We start from the raw sequence: 19,242 nt of genomic DNA on the forward strand, positions 1-19,242 counted from the left end.
TTCACAGAGTTGTCTATAAGATACTCTTGCTGCTTTCTTAGGCTCATTGTCCTGTTGGAAGGTGAACGTTCTGCCCAGTCTGAGGTTCTGAATCCTCCAGACTGGGTTTGTATTAAGGCTATCTCTATATTTTGCTGTGTTGAGCTTTCCTTTTATTCTGATGAGTCCTTTGGTCCCTGCTGCTGAAAAAACTACCACCACACTTTACTGTTGGGATGCTACTGAGCAGGTGATGAGCAGTGCCTGGTTTCCTCCAAACATGATGCTTGGAACTGAGGTTCATCAGACCAGAGAATCTTGTTTTTCACAATCTGAGAGTTCTTTAGGTGCTTTGTTGCAAATTCCAAGTGTGTTTTTATGTGTCTTCACTGAGGAGAGGATTGAGTTTGGCCACACCACCATAAAGACTATATCGGTGGAGTGTCCTTCTGTAAGTTTCTCCCACCTCCATATATGATCAGGGAGCTCAACTAGAGTGACCATCAGCTTATTGGCTGAGTCCTGGTTGTTTCAAACTTCTTCCATTATGGACACTGGAGGCTACATGCTTCTGTGAACATTCAATTCAGCAGAATTTTTTTCCGAACACATTCCCAGATCTGTGCTTTGACACAATCCTGTTTCTGAGCTCTACAGGTAGTTATTTTGACCTCAGAGCTAGGTTTTTGCTCTGATATGCATTTTCAGCTGTTAGACCTTTTATTGAGAGGTGTGCCCCTTTCCAAATCCTACTCATTCAATTGAATTTGCCACAGGTTAACTCAACTCAAAGTACAAGCAATATGAATGCTCCTGAACTTATTTTCCAGTGTCCCAGAAAAGAGTTTGAATACTAATGCAATCATTCCAGCTTTTTTATTTTTATTCCTAATAAATTTGCAAAGTTGTCACAAACCTGTTTTGTGCTTTGTTATAATGGTGTATGGAGTGTAGACTGATTGCACTTTTGCAAGGCACTGTATGTACATTTTTCATATACGTACATCTGCACATATGTGAAAGTCATCCTAAGCATTTCAACACTGTAAAATCCAATAGTGTACCTTACTTGTATATAATTAGTTATCTTTACTTAGTTGCTCTACTTACTAGGTTTTATCAAGTTACAGCTAATTTCAAGGTGAAAAAAACTGTTTACTTGCTGCTTTGAGTAAGGCTTACTTAAAATATTCAAGTAGTCACAACAAAACCAATGACATGAATACACCAGTGAGAGGCAGCAGTGCGCTAATGTGTTACTAATGTGCAACAAAACCACAGAAGAAGAAATGAGGACAGTTAGAGCATGCGCAACAAGCAGTGTTTTGAATTTGTGCTGACATCAGTTGGCTCCAGCTAATTGGTGAAGAATTTGCTGAAACTGGGAAAAGAAGCAGAGACTGCTTGCATTTTTACCTCTGGACAAAGACACTAAGGTAAGTTATCAAAAATTAATTGTGTGTAAATGTGTCTTTCTGTCTGCTGCTAATTTTAACTGACTTAGCCCTGTTTTGTGCATGGGCTGCATGTAAAGTAGACAAAAGACAAGTGATTCTGTTTACACAAGATGCTTTTTTACTGTCACAAATGTAAAACTTTATAGTTAGTTTTCTGTTTTTTTTTATTTAGGACAAGTGTTTGTGGCAACTGCCTTCTCTGAACAGCGGTCTCATCAGCACAGGCCTCAGTACATTGGAGGTAAGATATTTCAAGCTAATACACAGCAGTACAGCAGTTTTTTTTTTACTCAGTAATCACTGTGCTACACTATTTTACAATTTCATTTAAAAAAAGTCTTGCATATGCAGTATACCTCTAACCACTTTTTTTTTTTTTTTTTTTTTTTTGCAGATTTAAGAGGACACTTCACACCCTACAACCCCTAAAATGTATGTTGCTACGTTAATTGTTTTCAAAATTTTTAAAATAAACAGTTAATGACCTCTTTATTGACACTTTGACAAAAACATTTGTACTGTAACACTTGAATGTCTTAAACTTTTTTTTTTTTTTTTTTTTTTCTTCTAGAACCCAGATTTGACAGCACTCCACACCCATCTCGGGCCTTCCTGTTTCATTTTGCGATTACCCCAGATACTTCTACTACTAACCCGCTTTGTAAGTTCTAAAAAAAAAAATACACCTTAAACAAACACTTAATTGTGGGAAAATGTAATGTGTATTTGCTCTTATATTACTGAGATACTTCTATAAGATTATTGTTGATTATATACCTTGTTCACCCAAAAAAGAAAACTATGCCATTTAATCTCCCTCATGTCATTCCAAAATGAACAAAAGTCATGGGTGAGTAAATGATAACAAATTTAAATTTTTGGTGAACCAGGCAGGACAGATAACACTGACAAATAACCATCACATTGCCCTACTTAATATTTTATTTATTTGTTTTTTATGCAGGTGTCTGATGTTGACGCAGTCTGGAAACTAATATGTGTTGGATTGCTGACCATCATTGAAGATAATGTATTTCTCCAAATCTTCTCTGCCTTGACCCTGTGTCTTCTGCCATCATTGTTCAGGGTACACTGCAAAGAACAGTCTGTAGAATCTCCATCAACTGTTTGCTTCTGGAATGTCATTTGGTGCATTTGGATTACTGCTACATTTGGATTGACCTAATACCATGAAAATCACTTGGAGATTCATTCAAAGTGTGGTGCTTTGCTTGGGACAAAACCCTGAAACTAAAGTGACTTTTTGAACTTTAATTATATAATCCATTGGCAACATGTGCAGCCTACCCAGTGCCATACTTAAACTCATCCTCCTACTGCTACCTCCACTTCTTACACTAAGCATACCCTAAATCAGATTGTTGTTGGTTTGTGTAATACACTGCCTTTACCTTTGAACTGTCACTGCCTTAAATTTATGTGTCATATGAATGGAACATTGTTTACATTAATTTGTAATGGATTTTTGAAGCACTTAAGTTACTAGACTAGTTAAATTACTACTAATACTACTTAAATTAATAGTTAGTAATTTAAGTGCTTAGTTGCATTTACTTGAACAGAAATCTAATTTATTGCTAAAACCATGCAAACCTTTACATAAACCAAGTAAGCATTACTCTAGCACCAGAGTAACACTTACTTGATTTATTTAAGGCAATCGGTTTGCATGGTTTTAGCAAGTAAATTAGATTTCTGTTCAAGTAAATACAACTAAGTGACTCTGAGTTACCAGAACTTGCGTGTAAGTTTACAACACTAAATAAAGTACAAAATACTGTTCTTATTTCACTTTACTTGCTTTTTTCAAGGCAATCGGTTTGCATGCTTTTTTTAAGTAAGGTTTACTAATTAGAATTTACAGTGAAGATGGACAAGCACTGGACATTTGCAATCTTATAATCACTTACCTTTCCCACATAGGCCACCAGACGGGCGTTGAGAGGACTGTCATCAGAACTCAACCAGAACTCGGAGTTATCATCTGAAGAAACTGCAAACTGAAAATCACCTGCACACACAAAAGCAATATGTAACAACACTCTTTCTCATACGGTATGTGAAGAATCTACTGCGTTATTCTTTGACAACATGAATGTGTGTGATTGTGGAGGAATTAACCATTTGCATCCAACAGAAACATCAACATTGCATTTTGGCTTTAAAGGATTAGTTCATATCTGAATTAAAATGTCCTGATAATTTACTCACCCCCATGTCATCCAAGATGTTCATGTCTTTATTTCTTCAGTTGAAAAGGAATTAAGGTCTCTGAGAAAAACATTCCAGGACTTTTCTCCATAAAGTGGACTTTTAATGGTGGCCAACAGGTTAAAGGTCCAAATTGCAGTTTCAATGCATCTTCAAAGAGCTCTAAACCAGTGGTTCCCAACCTAGGGTCCGAAGGAGGGCGCCAGAGTTCACTGCTTTCAGGTCAAATAAAGATGTTCCACTAATAATTTTATACAAAAATGTTTTTAAATCATATGCTTACAGTGCTAAGTTATGTATAGCGCAGTACAGTTAAGTACAAGTACAGTGCAACCTTTTTTCTGCCGGTGACACAATTTTGTTAGAGGTCGCACTGGTGCCACTACCAATCCGTCTAAAGTGGCTTTCACACCAACCTTTCCGTGTATGGTGTGAAAGCTGCTTAACTGATAAGCATCCTGTTGTGCATGATAAATACGTATAAAATGCCAAAAGCGAAACGAAATAACGATTTTATCAGCTCAGCTCAAAGAAAAGGGAGCGCAGTGTGAGCGACAGTGAATGTGTTTACTACACTGATCAATCGCGATCATGCGACAGCGTTGTAAGATCTAGTGATCACATTTGAGTTCTGCACAACATTCACCTGTACAAATCACATAGGTATGGGATTTAAACTAGTTTAAAGGGCTCATCAGATGCAAACTTCACTTTTTCATGTTGTTTGAACATTAATGTGTGTTGGCAGTGTATGTACAAATCTACCCTATAATGATAAAAATCCATGCAGTGGTTTTTAATTAGTCTGTAAAAAATAATATCCCATTTTTCAAATTGAGCTGTTCTCAGATGCCTGTCGATGTGCCGTCACAATCACAGAGGCCGCTCCCACGATAGTTGATTGACATGAGCGTTTTACCTCAGATCAGCTGTAACAGTCCAGTAACTTTTATTGTTTCGATGCCGAAGCAGGGATGTAAGTTAGACAAGAATATCTCCGATTGAGCGATTGAGGTGTTGTGTTGCTAGACGTAATAATGAACATAGTGGTCATCATTTACTCCCGACATCTGAGCCGCTGAAGATGCAGTGGATTATTTGTTTGTGAAGGGAATGCACCTCCCAATCTACATATATTCGTCTATGTTCGCGCAAATCATTCATGATCCAGCTTCACTTATAGCAGATGTGAGTATAAGCATATTTTTATGAATCTTTGCGATCGCCTTTCCTTATAACGTGGTAGTTTGGAAGTTTAGCGGCTAAAGTAAACAAGTTTGTCATTCCACAGAGAGAAGAGAGGGGCGGGGCAAGCACAGCTCATTTGCATTTAAAGGAACAACCCCTTAGAATGAGACGATTTTTGCAGAGCTGATTTTGACAAGGTATAAAGGGTGTTGTTTTACAAAACCATTGAGGATTTTTAATCAAAGTATATTAGAGACTTTTCATTAAGACCCTAAAGAATCATATCAACTTGTCATCATATCAACCCCTTTAAAGTCAAATAAATCAGAGCTGGATCATTCTCAACAACTGGTGCAGAAACACCTGTGCAACAGCGATCCAGTTAGAAGGCTTTTCAATCTACAAATCACCAACATTTACTATGGTTTTACTGTAGTTACATTGACAGTTACCATAATATTGTGGCAGAAAATGTACTAAATACTGTATATTAAAGGAGTAATGGAATATCTTCATAGTATAATAGTATATAATCATATTATAATCATATATGATTGTCATATATGTATGTAGGGGGGCCTCAAGGAAAAAAAGTTGGGAACCACTGCTCTAAACAATCCCAGCAGAGAAATAAAGGCCTTATCTAGCAAAACAAAGCCAAAGAACTCCATCTAATTTTCTCTTCCAACTTCAAAATTAGGGGTGTAAGAAAATATTGATACACGTGTGTATCGCGATATTTTGTTTGGCGACCCTGGTGAAAAAACCAGCATATGCTGGTTAGGTATGTTTTGATGCTGGTTTATGCTGGTCATGTTGCTGGTCAAGGACCAGCATCCACCAGCAAAGGACCAGCATAAACCAGCATCAAAACATACCTACCAGCATATGCTGTTTTTTTCACCAGGGGATACTGTATCGATTCTCCAAAATGGAATATCGATATGTAAAAAAAAAAAAAAAAATCATACAAGATTCATGATAGTTGCTTTGTTTTGAGCTTATATCCTGACCACTAGATTGCAGTCTTCTTATCTCTGAACCTAAACAGTGATAGGAAATACTTGCATAACAGCATGCCACTAAAGTTAGCGTTAATGGAGGATGAAAGAATAGTTCCGGTGTAAAGTGTGGCGTCATTTTGGCTTTTAAGGTAACGTTCGCACCAGGACGCGGTGAGCAGCGGTCTCGGCGATTCCACACGGAGCATAATTACAAACTGAAAAACTTGCGAAATCCAAAACTTGCGAAATTCTCAGAACAAAAAGGTTCTCAGAATGTCCAATATCTGTATTTAACAGATAAAACTTTTGTTTTTAGGAATCCTGCAAGCACTTGTAAGATGTAATTCTTAAGTTCAGATCAAAATGATCTGACATGGCTACAATTATAAACTTCAATTGTAAAGCAGGGTCTAAAAATATATATGGTCTGTTTATAAAAGCTTGCATTTTATACATTTAATAACTAAAGAATCTTGCAAGCACTTTATTTTCCCCCTTCTCATACTGCACAATAAGTGATTCAGTAACATTGAATGGTTTGCATATGGTGGTCTGTTCTTAATTACAGCTTTCCTAAAATTATATCCTAATTCATAATATAAGAAATATCCCAATATATCGCCTTGTTTACAGTATCGCAATGTATCACAACATATCGTATCACAACCCCTGTATCGTGATACGTATCGTATCGCCAGATTCTTGGCCATACACAGCCCTATTCAAAATCGTCCATTATTGTTTGTGTTTGACTTTCTTTGCACATTCACTTTGTAAACACTTGGTCGGATTGTGATTACGTAATGCGTGAAGTCCAGCTAGTGCAAGACAAGCATTTTCATTAGAAAGTGACCAATTGTTTCACTAGATAAGATCCTTATTCCTCAGCTGGGATCGTGTAGAGTCCTTTGAAGCTGCATTGAAACTGCAATATGGACCTTCAACCTACTGATCCCCATTGAAGTCCACTGCATGGACATGAACATCTTGGATGACATGGGGGTGAGTAAATTATCAGGACATTTTAATTAAGAAGTGAACCGATCCTTTTAATACAAAAGAGCATTTACCATCTTTGTACGGTAGAATGTATCCAAAGATTCTCAGGCCGTAGTTCTTCCATTTTGGAGCCACAGCCAACTTCTTCACAGTAGTTCTTGTCTGGAGAAATAAAATGCATGATTATAAAATTAGTATGTGGTAGGATGAGCGAAACATCCCGTGAACATCTCTGGAATATAATGTCCTTTTCACACATTTAGCACAATTTGACAAAATTACAGCTTGGTTGGAAGTGACACAAAATATTTTGTTTAGAAATTATATTTACTTTGTTTTCTTCACACATCACATATTTTCATATTTCATATTTTGTCACAAGCTCACAAGACGCTCAAGACGCATAAACTTGATAATTACACACACGCATAGCTTAATCAATTAAAAAAATAAATAAATAAATGGTTTATGTATGTTCCACAATATGTTTAGGTTTTCACGATTTTATAATAAAAAAGCAACTCTGAATAATGAAGACATAATAAAAAGTTTTCAAGTCAGTTTTAATGAGGCTGTCATTAAAACTGACTTAAAATGTTCATAGAATTGTTATAAAATTTTTATATTTGTCATAAAAATCAATCACTGAGACATAATGGAGCTCATTTTATTTCAAATAAAACGCCTCTCTGAGTTTTGAAGCTGTTCCCGCTGTGTCTGTCCAGTCTCGCCCTGCCATAAATGCTAAACAGACGCACATAACAATGTGTGTGAGACCAGAATCTCAGAGATCTGTCATCTGTTTACGACCATCACAGAGACAAAAAGACAGAGATAAAGAAGCGGAGGAACAGAGAGTAAGTATTTTCACAGTATGTGGCTGTATGTGCTTTTAATTTTGGGTGAGTTCTGTCAAATGCCTTGATCTGTGATCTATAAATACAGGCCTGCCAAAAAAGAACCAAAAAACTAAATATATAAATAAATGAGAAAGTTGAAGAGGTGGGAGGACTGTGTAGGTGGTCTGAACTAAACAGAATTCACAAAGACAGATCAGAAGAAATGAACTGTATAATTCCAGCCATTACAACCAGTAGGGGCTTTCAATTAAATTCAGCCACCCACATGATGAGAGACGCTGAAGATTTCCAGACACACCTTCCAAAACACTATAATAATCAACAAAAGTTTACTGTAAATTAAAGGAATATGTGACTGAAAAAACTAAAGAACTGTGATATGACCATGTGATAACTAAATAAAATTAATTTAACAAATAAATAAATAAATGCAGAAATTGTAATATGACAAATAAACAAGCAAGCAAACAAATGAATGCAAATTTTGGTGACACCAAAATAAAAGTAATTAAATAAAATAATAACAATAATAACAATAATAATAATAATAATAATAATAATAATAATAATAATAATAATAATAATACATTTAAAAACAAACAAATAAAACAATTTCATGGTGACAACTAAATAAAGATAAATAAAGATAAATAAATAAATAAATAAATAAATAAATAAATAAATAAACGGTGACACCAAAATAAAATTAAAGAAGAAGAAGAAGAAGAATGATGGAATTGTAATATGGCAATTTATTTATTTATTTATTTATTTATTTATTTATTTATTTATTCATTTTCATGGTGACACCAAAATAAAAGTAAGTAAATAAGTTAAATAAATAAATAAATAAATAAATAAATAAATAAATAAATATGGTAAAGCTTTAATGGTGACAACAACAACAATAATAATAATAACAACTATTATTATTATTATTATTATTATTATTAATTTAAAAAATAAACAAATGATGGTATTGTATTATGGCAAATAAATAAATAAATTAATAAATAAATTTCATGATGACACCAAAATATAAAGAAAGAAAGAAAGAAAGAAAGAAAGAAAGAAAGAAAGAAAGAAAGAAAGAAAAAGAAAGAAATTATATTCTGTGACGATAGAATAAAAGTAATGAAATAATAATAATAATAATAATAATAATAATAATAGTAATAATAATACATTTAAAAATAACCAAATGAATTGTAATATGAAAATAAATAAATACATTTATTTCATGGTGACTCCAAAATATATATATAGTACACGCCACACAAGTCCCAAATTCATTATGGAAACTATAGTATATGATCTTATAATTATTAAGCCAACAATTAACTTATATATTATACTTGAAATAAACAAATACATTTCTACTTAAAGACCCTTTTAAATAATTCAACAAGTATCACATCACATCCATGTAACCTTATTTACCACTTGCTAATGCTGGTAAGAAGTAACTGTTATTAGGAGGAGAGGCATTATTATTAAGAGAGAATTTGATTGGATTAAATTTGGACACGCCTTCGAGTGCAAGATGAGTCATTAAGAAAGACTGCTCATTTTAAATGCATATATGTACAATAAAATATATGCATTAGTTGATGTTTTAGATTGAATTCCAATCTAAAAACACTGAAGTCCTCTTTCACGGTAGAGAAATGGATTTTCCAACTGAGTGTGACACATTGGCAAATTCTTCCAAAGAGCAAATTCCTCCCAAACGATCACATAGTTGCTTGTTTACCCGACTTTCTGCTAATATTTACTTTCCACCATTTCAGTTCTGCTTCACTGGGCTCCCCATGCAAATTTACGGCCGCTGTAGTGCAAAACGTGGGCTTGTGTTTTAAAAAGCCTATCTAACCAAACACAGCGCTGTCACATTGCTCTAAAACTCAATTATGTTTTTCTCATATCATCACGACAGCCGCCATCAAACCAAAACAACACACTCTAAAACATCCCAGCTAAAGTTTACCGTGCCAATAACGTATGTATTTTTTCACTTTTTTTGTAAGATTATCATAATTCAAATTCCAGGTTTCACTATTTCCTCTTTCCATTTAGTTCAACTCAATCATAACACTACCCTCCATCTCATAAATCATACAAGATAAACAGATAATCAATAATAAATGTGTTGATATGAATAATTAACTCGCTCATCTAAAAACAAATTGTCCTCTTTAAAAGCTTCCTGCAGTAAAAACCGGCCACGGGGCGATCAGAAAGAGTACAAACCGTTTCAAGAGTTGAATTAAAGATTCATTTTTAATATCTCTTTGCGCATCAGTAAATCCACACCAGTTTTGCTATTAACTATCTCAGAAAACATAATTATGCACAATTTTCAGTATGTAAGCAGAGTATTGTTTTAAAAAAATGCTTGCACTGTTTTCCTCTGCAAACTCCTGATGTTTATGTGAGCACACACGTCTCTCGAGACGGGAGTCTGAGTTATAGCCGCTCCAGGACAATAGACAAAGCAATTTCATCTCTACATCACCTGAGACGACATGAACGTGAGATCTGCTCTATGGGAGTTTTGAAGTATGAAAGACACAGAGCTGCACAGACATGCACACACTCTCAGGAAAATAACAAACAAACACATCTAACTCTCCAAACATCTGAGACCTTCATGTAAACCTGGACGTTTGGGATTTCTTCCATTAAAGCACAAGATGCACTTCGGATCATTTTTATATGACTGCACTGAAAATGCTAAACTGAAGTAGTGTTTCTGTTGATACTCACATGGGGGTAGAGAGGAAAATGCAGGTTCTTCCTGAGCTGAGCGACTGAGGAGCCACACCAGTCTTCAAAGACATGGAGATTCGCTTGGCCTTTAAACTGTAAAAAAGACACAGGGAAGACCAGAATGAAGAGACACTGCTGAAGTAAACAAAAAACCTGCCTAGACCCTGCCATCTTTTAAAGTCCACTTCCAGAACAAAGATTTACAGATACTTTACTCACTCACTTGTCATCCAAGATGTTCATGTCTTTCTTTCCTCCGTCGTAAAAAAATTATGTTTTTTGAGGAAAACATTTCAGGATTTCTCTCCATATAGTGGATTTCAATGGTTCCCCCAAGTTTGAACCTCTAAAATGCAGTTTAAATGCAGCTTCAAAAGGCTCTAAACGATCCCAGCCGAGGAAGAAGGGTCTTATCTAGAGAAATGCTTTAAAAAATGACAATTTATATACTTTTTAACCTCAAACACTCATCTTGTCTAGCTCTGTGAGAACTTTGTGTACTCCGGTTTAAGACAGTTAGGGTATGTCAAAAAACTAATTTTCTAATTCGTCTCATTTTCTCCTCCAACTTTAAAATCGTGCCTACATCACTGTTTTACCTTATTTTGTAAAGGGCGTTTGATTCTCTTTGCACGTTCACTTTGTAAACACTGGGTCGGTACTTCTGCAGCGATGTAAGGTGATTTTGAAGTTAAGAAGAAAATGAGATGGGAGTTTTTTGACATACCCTAACTGTATTGAACTGGAAAAACCAGAGTTCACGCAATGCTAGACAAGACGAACGTTTGAGTTTAAAATGTATATGAAGTCGGTGCCGATAGCCTTATGGGCAGTGCGCCAACATATAGCGCTGTTGTGCTCCGGGCGTCCCGTGTTCGTATATGAATTGTCTTTTTTGCTAGATAAGACACTTTTTCCTTGGCTGGGATCATTTAGAGCCCTTTGAAGCTGCATTTAAACTGAATTTTGGGAGTTCAAACTCGGGGCATCACAGACGTCCATTATATGGATTATATTTTTTCTCAAAAAACACAATTTATTTACGACTAAAAGAAAGACATAAACATCTTGGATGACAAGGGGGTGAGTACATTATCTGTCAATTTTTTGTTCTGGACGTGAACGTCTCCTTTAAGACTTGTATGGCTTAATATAATGTAAACAATGTCTCTTACTGAAATACATGGTATGAAACACATAAAAAAAAAATCCACATTGTGTTATACATATTTTGGACTATGGGGGGGCGCCATTATTTTGATGATGGTCAAAATGGTTGCACTCATTGAGCTACTGCCACTACCTGTTGTTATTTTCACCACAACACAACTCGGAAAATAAAATACTGATACGATAACCACAGCTACTGAAAGAGCTTACAGGTGGCGATGGATATAAGTGTTTGTTTAAACCAAATGTCGCACCATCAATTTTTTCCCACAATGAGTCTAAATGCCCCTGGATATCGAGTGAAAACCATGCTGAGAATATCCTTCAGTGGTTGTGGCGTCATGACAAGCATCAGCATGTTTACATCCTGCCAGGATGGCATCTAGCGTTTCTTGTCTCTGCCATTTGTAAGCTCCTTCAGTAGCTGTGCTCTACTAAAAACCTCGAAGGCATCAGGGCTAAAGTGGAGAGAACAAAGATGCGGGTCTTAAGAAAAATTTATTCATCCAAAGCCATCTTCCCATTTTTTTCTCATTTTTTAATCGCTAGGAAAGCAGTAAAGACATTAATTCTCTTGTTGCCCTTTGACTGAAAATTACAACCAAAATCTGTGCAATATGGCATCGTATTAGTATTTTATTTTCTGAGATGTGCTGTGGCAAAAATAACAACAGGTTGCGCCAGCAGTTCACTGAGTGCAACCATTTCACGTCATCAAAATAATGGCGCCCCCCATAGTCCAATAAATGTATAAAATTATGTGGATTTTTTTTTAATCTTTCTTGGGTTTTCTACTACATATTTCAGTAAGAGATTTTTTATAAATGTAACTTATTTTCTCTTGTGGACTATATGTGAACATCTTTTATGTGAAATATCTTATTCAGGTCAGTACTTAATAAAAAATAACATGCATTTAGTATGATCCCTCTTATTTTGGTAAAATACTTAACATTTTGCAGATTCTGCAAGGTGTGTGTAAACTTTTGACCTTAACTGTAAATGCATAGCTAGATAGCTAGATAGATAGGCGGCTAGATAGCTAGATAGCTAGATAGATCTTGACTGTAGCATATCATTATGAGAAGATTGTAGTTTGGCAAAGCTAAAGTTTCAAAGTAACTCCCGAACACTGGCAGAAACCCATGCTGAGACCAGCATCCAAACCCAACATGCTGGTCACCAGCTGTGCTCGTCTCTTCAGCGGGGAGCCAGTGTGTTCTGGACAAAAATACAATATTCACAGTCTTTAAAAAAACACAGTGCAGTATTATGAGATTTACAGCAGAATGACACCAGGGACTGAATCCCCAAACCGCTGAAGATCCGTCAGAGGACAGGATGTAGATCTAATCCAGTACTGACCCCTGCCGTGTGACCTCAACTGGACCAACCCACCGCATTTTGATCCACGGGGAGTTGAGCATTAATAAAACACGACAGCACTTTAGATGACTGGTGTTCTGGCACATTGTTCCACACGCTCAACAGAGCGTCCACAGGCTCCCAGAAAACCAGAACAAAACGGTGCAGAACATCAGAGGTGTTACAGCCTGAAGCTTTAGGCAGGAAAACGGGAACATTTTCCAGCCCAGTAGAAAAATCTAATCGTTTCAGAGCACGCTCACGGCGCTCGCTTCTGATGGGCCACGTCACAAACCATTAGCATCAGTTAGCGCGCTAAAGCACGGATGACCACGCGCGATACCAAGTACACCGGTGTCAGTTAAAGCTTTTTAAGCCCGACAAATAGAACCGACATATTCACATTAGACAGCCGGCTACACTTTCAACCCAGTATATTTCATTCCCGGGATTCGGTGTCTGTCAGAAGACATTAGACTCGAGCAGACAGAAGAGAACTGGGAGTTATTGTTTATTCCTTGCTGTTGGCGCGAAATTGATTCCTTTCTCTCCCCGGGCGAATTCTCTAAACGCGATCAATACGAGAAGATCAGAAGCACAATTCTGTTACACACCGCATTTGCACACACCGCAGCGACTAAAGGAATAAAGGCACCTTGCCGTTGAAGAACTGGAGGGAAATTCATTTGCTTTCATGAAGTGGAGAAACTTTGGTTGCGTCAGTTTGCAATGAATCTTTGATGAACAAATGCTCCTGACCATCACAGCTGAGGTGAACTCAGTCAACCCATCAGTTTTGTAGTTATCTAATAGTAGCTGCGGTAACTGACCTCAGGTTCAGGAGGAATGTTGCTGAGAAAGTGTGAAGTGGTTGATGCAAGTTAAAGACTTTTCCTACAGGAGTCATATCGTGCTAATAAAACGTAGGTCTTTTGAAATAGGCATTTGTATATAATCTCCAACATTCAAAATCCAAACAAAGCTTCAAAAAGCTCATCTTAAAAGTTGTGTTAAGGATCCAAATGACTTTTTTTGGTTACAGGTTTAGTTCCCATGATTATATTCTAATTATATAATAATAATAATAATTATAAAAATGTTCATAAATCAGCATGAATAGCAGGCTGAGTGCTGTAGGTAATCACAGCGTGCCGTTATACAGCCATATCTCACATCTATGAGTGTGATATTGCATTTATACAACAGTTTGATGGTACGAGTGTGTAAATACATAAGAAACAACAATAGAGTGCCTTTAAAAACCCTCTTTTGTGCAGAACTACTTCCTTCCGCCAGGGATTCAAATCAGTTTGACAGTTTAACAGCTGAGCCCAAGCCTCCGTTACGAATTCGAAAACATCACTTTAGAACTAGTAACGAAGGAAAGTTGAGTTGCGTCATAAAAAATTATAACATGATGAGTTTTTACCCTCGGCCAAAACTATTTGCTCTGGAACAAATAATCGATTAATGAGACCAAAAACTGCTCATTACCCAAAACTAATTACATCTCATGTTTAACCATTATAGAGACATCAGAGCCAGCGGTAAATTCCAGAAGATCCGGCCAAGGTGAGGTGCTCTCGGGCGGGTTCATGAGAGCTGAAAAGCTGCTGATGCCCTGGAGCTCACATGTCCGTAAACACTGAAGCAAATTTTCAAACAGACGTTCTCTTTACTAACAAACTGCATATTTGAAGTCTAAATAAGTAACACCATAACACTTGCTGTGAGAAATACCGCAAGTGGAGTGATACAAACGGTGCAGTGGTTGGAGTTCCGATATCACTAGAATATCGCACTCCTCTCAGCCAGTCAGAATTAAGGACCAAAGGAACTGTTGTAAGATATATATCTCATACAAGTATAATGAAATATCATAAAAATGGTACAGCATAAATATAATATCATAAATATATTGCATACATGTAAATATAAATGTGAAATTAATATTACAATATTATTTTGATGCTACTTAATGCTTTGGGTTTAAGGAGAAAAGGAATAACAATAAAATGCATTATTGCATGTTACATATAAATGTCTCTTTTTGTAAAAAAAAAATAAAATAAAAAATAAAAAAAATTAATAAATTAATTCATTTAAAAAAATAACAATTCTGCAGTTAATTAATTACAATTTAATAAACATTATGCTTCAAACTCTAAATGCTGAACAATGACCAATAATATTTTTTGTTAAATATGATTCTAAAAATACTATTTATTACAAAACTCTATTGTGAATTTCTATTTTTAATTACAAGTATTTTTTTCTGGTTCATTTTAATCATTCAGATTTAACTGAATTTATTATTATTATTTATTTATTTATTTATTTTTTTTTGCTGTAAACATTAGTAAAAGCTTTGAATGGTTCACGGTTGAATCTTTTCTGACTGATTCATTAAAAAGAATCAGTTCATAAGAGTCATTTGTATGTAAAATAAACATCACGGTTTAAACGGACTCTAAAGGTACAGTCAATTACTCGGGCAAAATCAACAGAGCTCTGTCTTATCTGGCTGAAATTTAATTGAATTTAATTGAATTTAATTTAATTTTTTTTTATAAAAAAGTTTTTTTATTATTATTATTATTATTGTCATAATTTGTTAGTTTAATTTCAATGGATAATGATGTTCCTTAAATAAAGGTGTAGTTATGGCATTTATCAGTAGGGGTTAACAGCTAATGCTAACCAAATCTCTATGTCTTATCTGGCTCGAATTGTTTTATTTTATTTTATTTTATTTTATTTTATTTTTTAAATAATGTCTTATTATTGGATTTTTTTAAAAAATTATTATTTAATTACAATTTAATTCCAATGGAAGATGATGTTCCTTGAATAAAGATGCATCATCTACCAGTAGGGGTTAACAGCTAATGCTAACCAGAGTCTGATTCAAACATTAACACATACACAAGTTTGAGACGTTTCGTGAATCTTTTTGACTGAATCATTAAAAAGAATCAGTTCATAAGAGTCATTTGTTTGTGAAATGAACATCACAGTTCAAGCAGACTCAGGATGAGCCATCCAGATATCCATGTAATCATAAGTATCGCTAATGCTAACCAGAGCTCTGTCTTATTTTATTTTATTTTATTTTATTTTTTTATTTTATTTTTTTTATCTGGCTGGAAATGTTTTATTTTATTTATTTATTTTAAATAATGGCTTATTATTGTCTAGTAACAACATACCCTAAACATGTAATCACCTAATTTCACCTCACAAAATGATTAGACAAAAACGGATATTTATGCTCAAAAAATTTCCCAGACTTTCGCCAATGGGATTAAATTTGAAATTATTATCAGAAACTGTTCTCTCTCTTTTTTTGCATTTGCGCCAATTTTTTCACCATTTGGAGCTCTGGGTGAAGCAGTGCTAACCTGCAACCTGTACGCAGACAGTGACAGACATGTGAAAATGTTAGCCAATCACAACAGAGATCATTTACATATAGCGATCTTAAAGGTACAGTAACAAAAGTTTATCTGAGGTAGAAAATAGAACCTTCATGTCATTCCACCTGTATGACTTTCTTTCTTCTGCAGAATGCAAAAGAAGATATTTTGAGGGGAAACATTCATGCAACTTTCATTGAAAAGATCTTCTCATGTGTTCCACACAAGATAAGTTAACAGCAGGTTTGCAAGCAGCGACCACATGGTGATCTAAGACCGCATTTATTTCCATCCTATACTTAACATGTCACACCCGCCTTGAATTTCTGTTTGGGAAAACTAAAGTTGCCGACATACAGAAGCAGCCTGAAAGCAGTTTGTGTTTCTGCACATGCATACAACCACAGGGAATGATCTAAACATCAATAACAGGCACTTTGATTCGATTCTCGCAACTGTTTTATTGCGTACCCTGTTGAATTCAGTGAGTCAGTCTCTCATTTGTGCTGTGAGCTTTTATCCTCGCTACCAGCCCACAAACTAGGCCACAGAGATTAACCCTGCGATTCTACGGCTATAAATAAACACCATCACGCAGAACATACTGTATTTTCATAGAGTGCCATTCTTGTTTAAACCACAGGGATTTTTATGGGGAGGTTTTGATTAAGCTCAGTCGCCTTCATGGATAAATATGTCAGCTGTCTTCAACGTTTATATAAGCCTTATGTAATATCTCCTGCGCGTTTGATTCATGGCTACAAAAGTGCAGAGACCGCTAACAAAACTGTATATTCCAGGTCTTATAATAGCTTTGTCTGATAAACAAGTTATTCAATGACAATCTTCTCTCCAGTCAGTCTATTAACTCAAGAACCATTGCGATTGAATCAGCGAATCATTGAGTCAGTGAGTCGAACTTGAGACTGAATCAGTGAATGAATCGCTCTTTGAAAATGATTCTTTTTAATGATCCAGTTCACACTTGCAAATAAAATAAAATAAAATAAAATAAAATAAAATAAAATAAAATAAAATAAAATAAAATAAAATAAAATAAAAATATTCAGCAGGACAGACTCTTTACAAACACAAGATGTTGACCAGTAAAAGCCTGAACAATGTTATTCAATACACTCAATCTGAATCTATTCCAACATGGGTAGTGAGAAATGCCATGTATCAACTGGATTGGTTGTTTTGAGTTGTGCTTTTTTATGTATCCACTGATTGATCTCTTAAGCGATCACTCATCTGTGTGCTTTATGATGTCAAATGGCCTCATATTGATTGATGATAGTAATCAAATGCTCTCATTAATGCATTAATGGAAACCCTACTGCTTCCCAGAACCGGTGCTAATGACCTGTATTTGGGAAGACGGAGAGAGACCCGCGCCTCAGATTAATGTTACACAGCCTTCAGGGGGACAATGTCATCAGCCTGTCGCATTAGTGTTGAATTATTGCTATAAATAATAACCTACGCTAAGAAAATGAATTTTTAACTGGCTGGAGATATCCATTTTATTTGTATAGAAAATAAATGTATTTATTTTATTTATCTAAAAAAATTTATTATTATTATTATTATTATTATTATTATTATTATTATTATTATTATTCTATACTAGAGCTCTAAATGTCAGAGTCTTATCTGGCTGACATGTAAATTAAATTAAATTAAATTAAATATTATTGTCATAATTTGTCATTCAATTAGAGTTTATTTTATTATTTTTTTAAATCATTTAATTAGTTTATTTAGTTTCAATGGAAAATGATGTTCCTTGAATAAAGGTGCAGATACGTGATCTACCAGTAGGGGTTAACTGCTAATGCTAACCAGAGTCTTATCTGGCTGACATGTAAATTAAATTAAATTTAATTTAATTTAATTTAATTTAATTTAATTTTTAATATTATTGTCATAATTTGTCATTCAATTAGAGTTTATTTTATTATTATTTTTTAATCATTTAATTAGTTTATTTAATTTGAATGGAAAATGATGTTCCTCTAATAAAGGTGCAGTTACATTCTGCCTAAAATTATTTTATTTTATTTTAACATAAAAGTTTTTTTTTTAATTATTATTGTCATAATAGGTCATTTAGTTAGTGTTTATTATTATTATTATTACTATTACTATTATTATTATTATTATTATTATTATTATTATTATTATTTAAATAATGTTTTATTATTGTCTTTTTTCCCCATTAAATTACAGTTCATTTAATTTCAATGGAAAATAATGTTCCTTGAATTAAGGTGCAGTTACATTATCCACCAGTAGGGGTTATCTGGCTGAAATAGTTTTATTTTATTAATTAATTTTATTGTATTAATTTATTATTTTATTAATTTAATAAAAAGTTATGTTTTTGTCATATTTTTCATTTAATGAGTTTATTATTATAATACTTATTTTATTTTATTTTGAATTTGAATTTATCATTTTTACTTTTTTTTATTTCGTTTTTATTTAATTATTATTGTCATGATTTTTAATTTAATAAGTCTCTATGTCTTATCTGTCTGAAGTTATTAATTTTATTTTATTTTAATTTTTTTTTATTATTATAAAGTTTAATGTAATGTAGTTTAAATGGAGAATGATGTTTCTGGCATAAATGTGCAATAACATCATCTACCAGTGGGGGCTAAACTCTTATGCTAACCAGGGGTGTGTTTCCCAAAAACACTGTTAGCTAACTATGGTTGCAAGTATTCTATTGAACTCTATTAACAACATAAATTACAACCAGTTAGCAAACGCACTTCAAACCACGTCTCGTCTA

At 34.3% G+C, this 19,242-nt stretch overlaps 1 protein-coding gene and 1 long non-coding RNA gene across 2 annotated transcripts in view; one reads left to right on the plus strand and one right to left on the minus strand.

Moving 5' to 3' along the window:
• The window catches only part of b4galnt4a (beta-1,4-N-acetyl-galactosaminyl transferase 4a), a 217,617-nt gene that overhangs the window by 75,976 nt on the left and 122,399 nt on the right, over window positions 1-19,242 (minus strand). The window contains exons 4-6 of the mRNA XM_051100119.1: window positions 10,486-10,581; window positions 6,931-7,021; window positions 3,368-3,468 (exon numbers count right to left, since the gene is read on the minus strand). Of these exons, the coding sequence (XP_050956076.1) occupies window positions 3,368-3,468; window positions 6,931-7,021; window positions 10,486-10,581 (288 nt within the window). The remainder of the gene's footprint in view (window positions 1-3,367; window positions 3,469-6,930; window positions 7,022-10,485; window positions 10,582-19,242) is intronic.
• On the plus strand, window positions 1,141-2,155 carry LOC127156961 (uncharacterized). The gene is made up of 4 exons (XR_007825803.1): window positions 1,141-1,415; window positions 1,609-1,677; window positions 1,831-1,868; window positions 2,008-2,155. It is a non-coding gene; the product is annotated as an uncharacterized LOC127156961 (long non-coding RNA).

This window comes from Labeo rohita, chromosome 25 (assembly GCF_022985175.1).
Source record: "Labeo rohita strain BAU-BD-2019 chromosome 25, IGBB_LRoh.1.0, whole genome shotgun sequence".
NCBI classification, from domain to species: domain Eukaryota; kingdom Metazoa; phylum Chordata; class Actinopteri; order Cypriniformes; family Cyprinidae; genus Labeo; species Labeo rohita.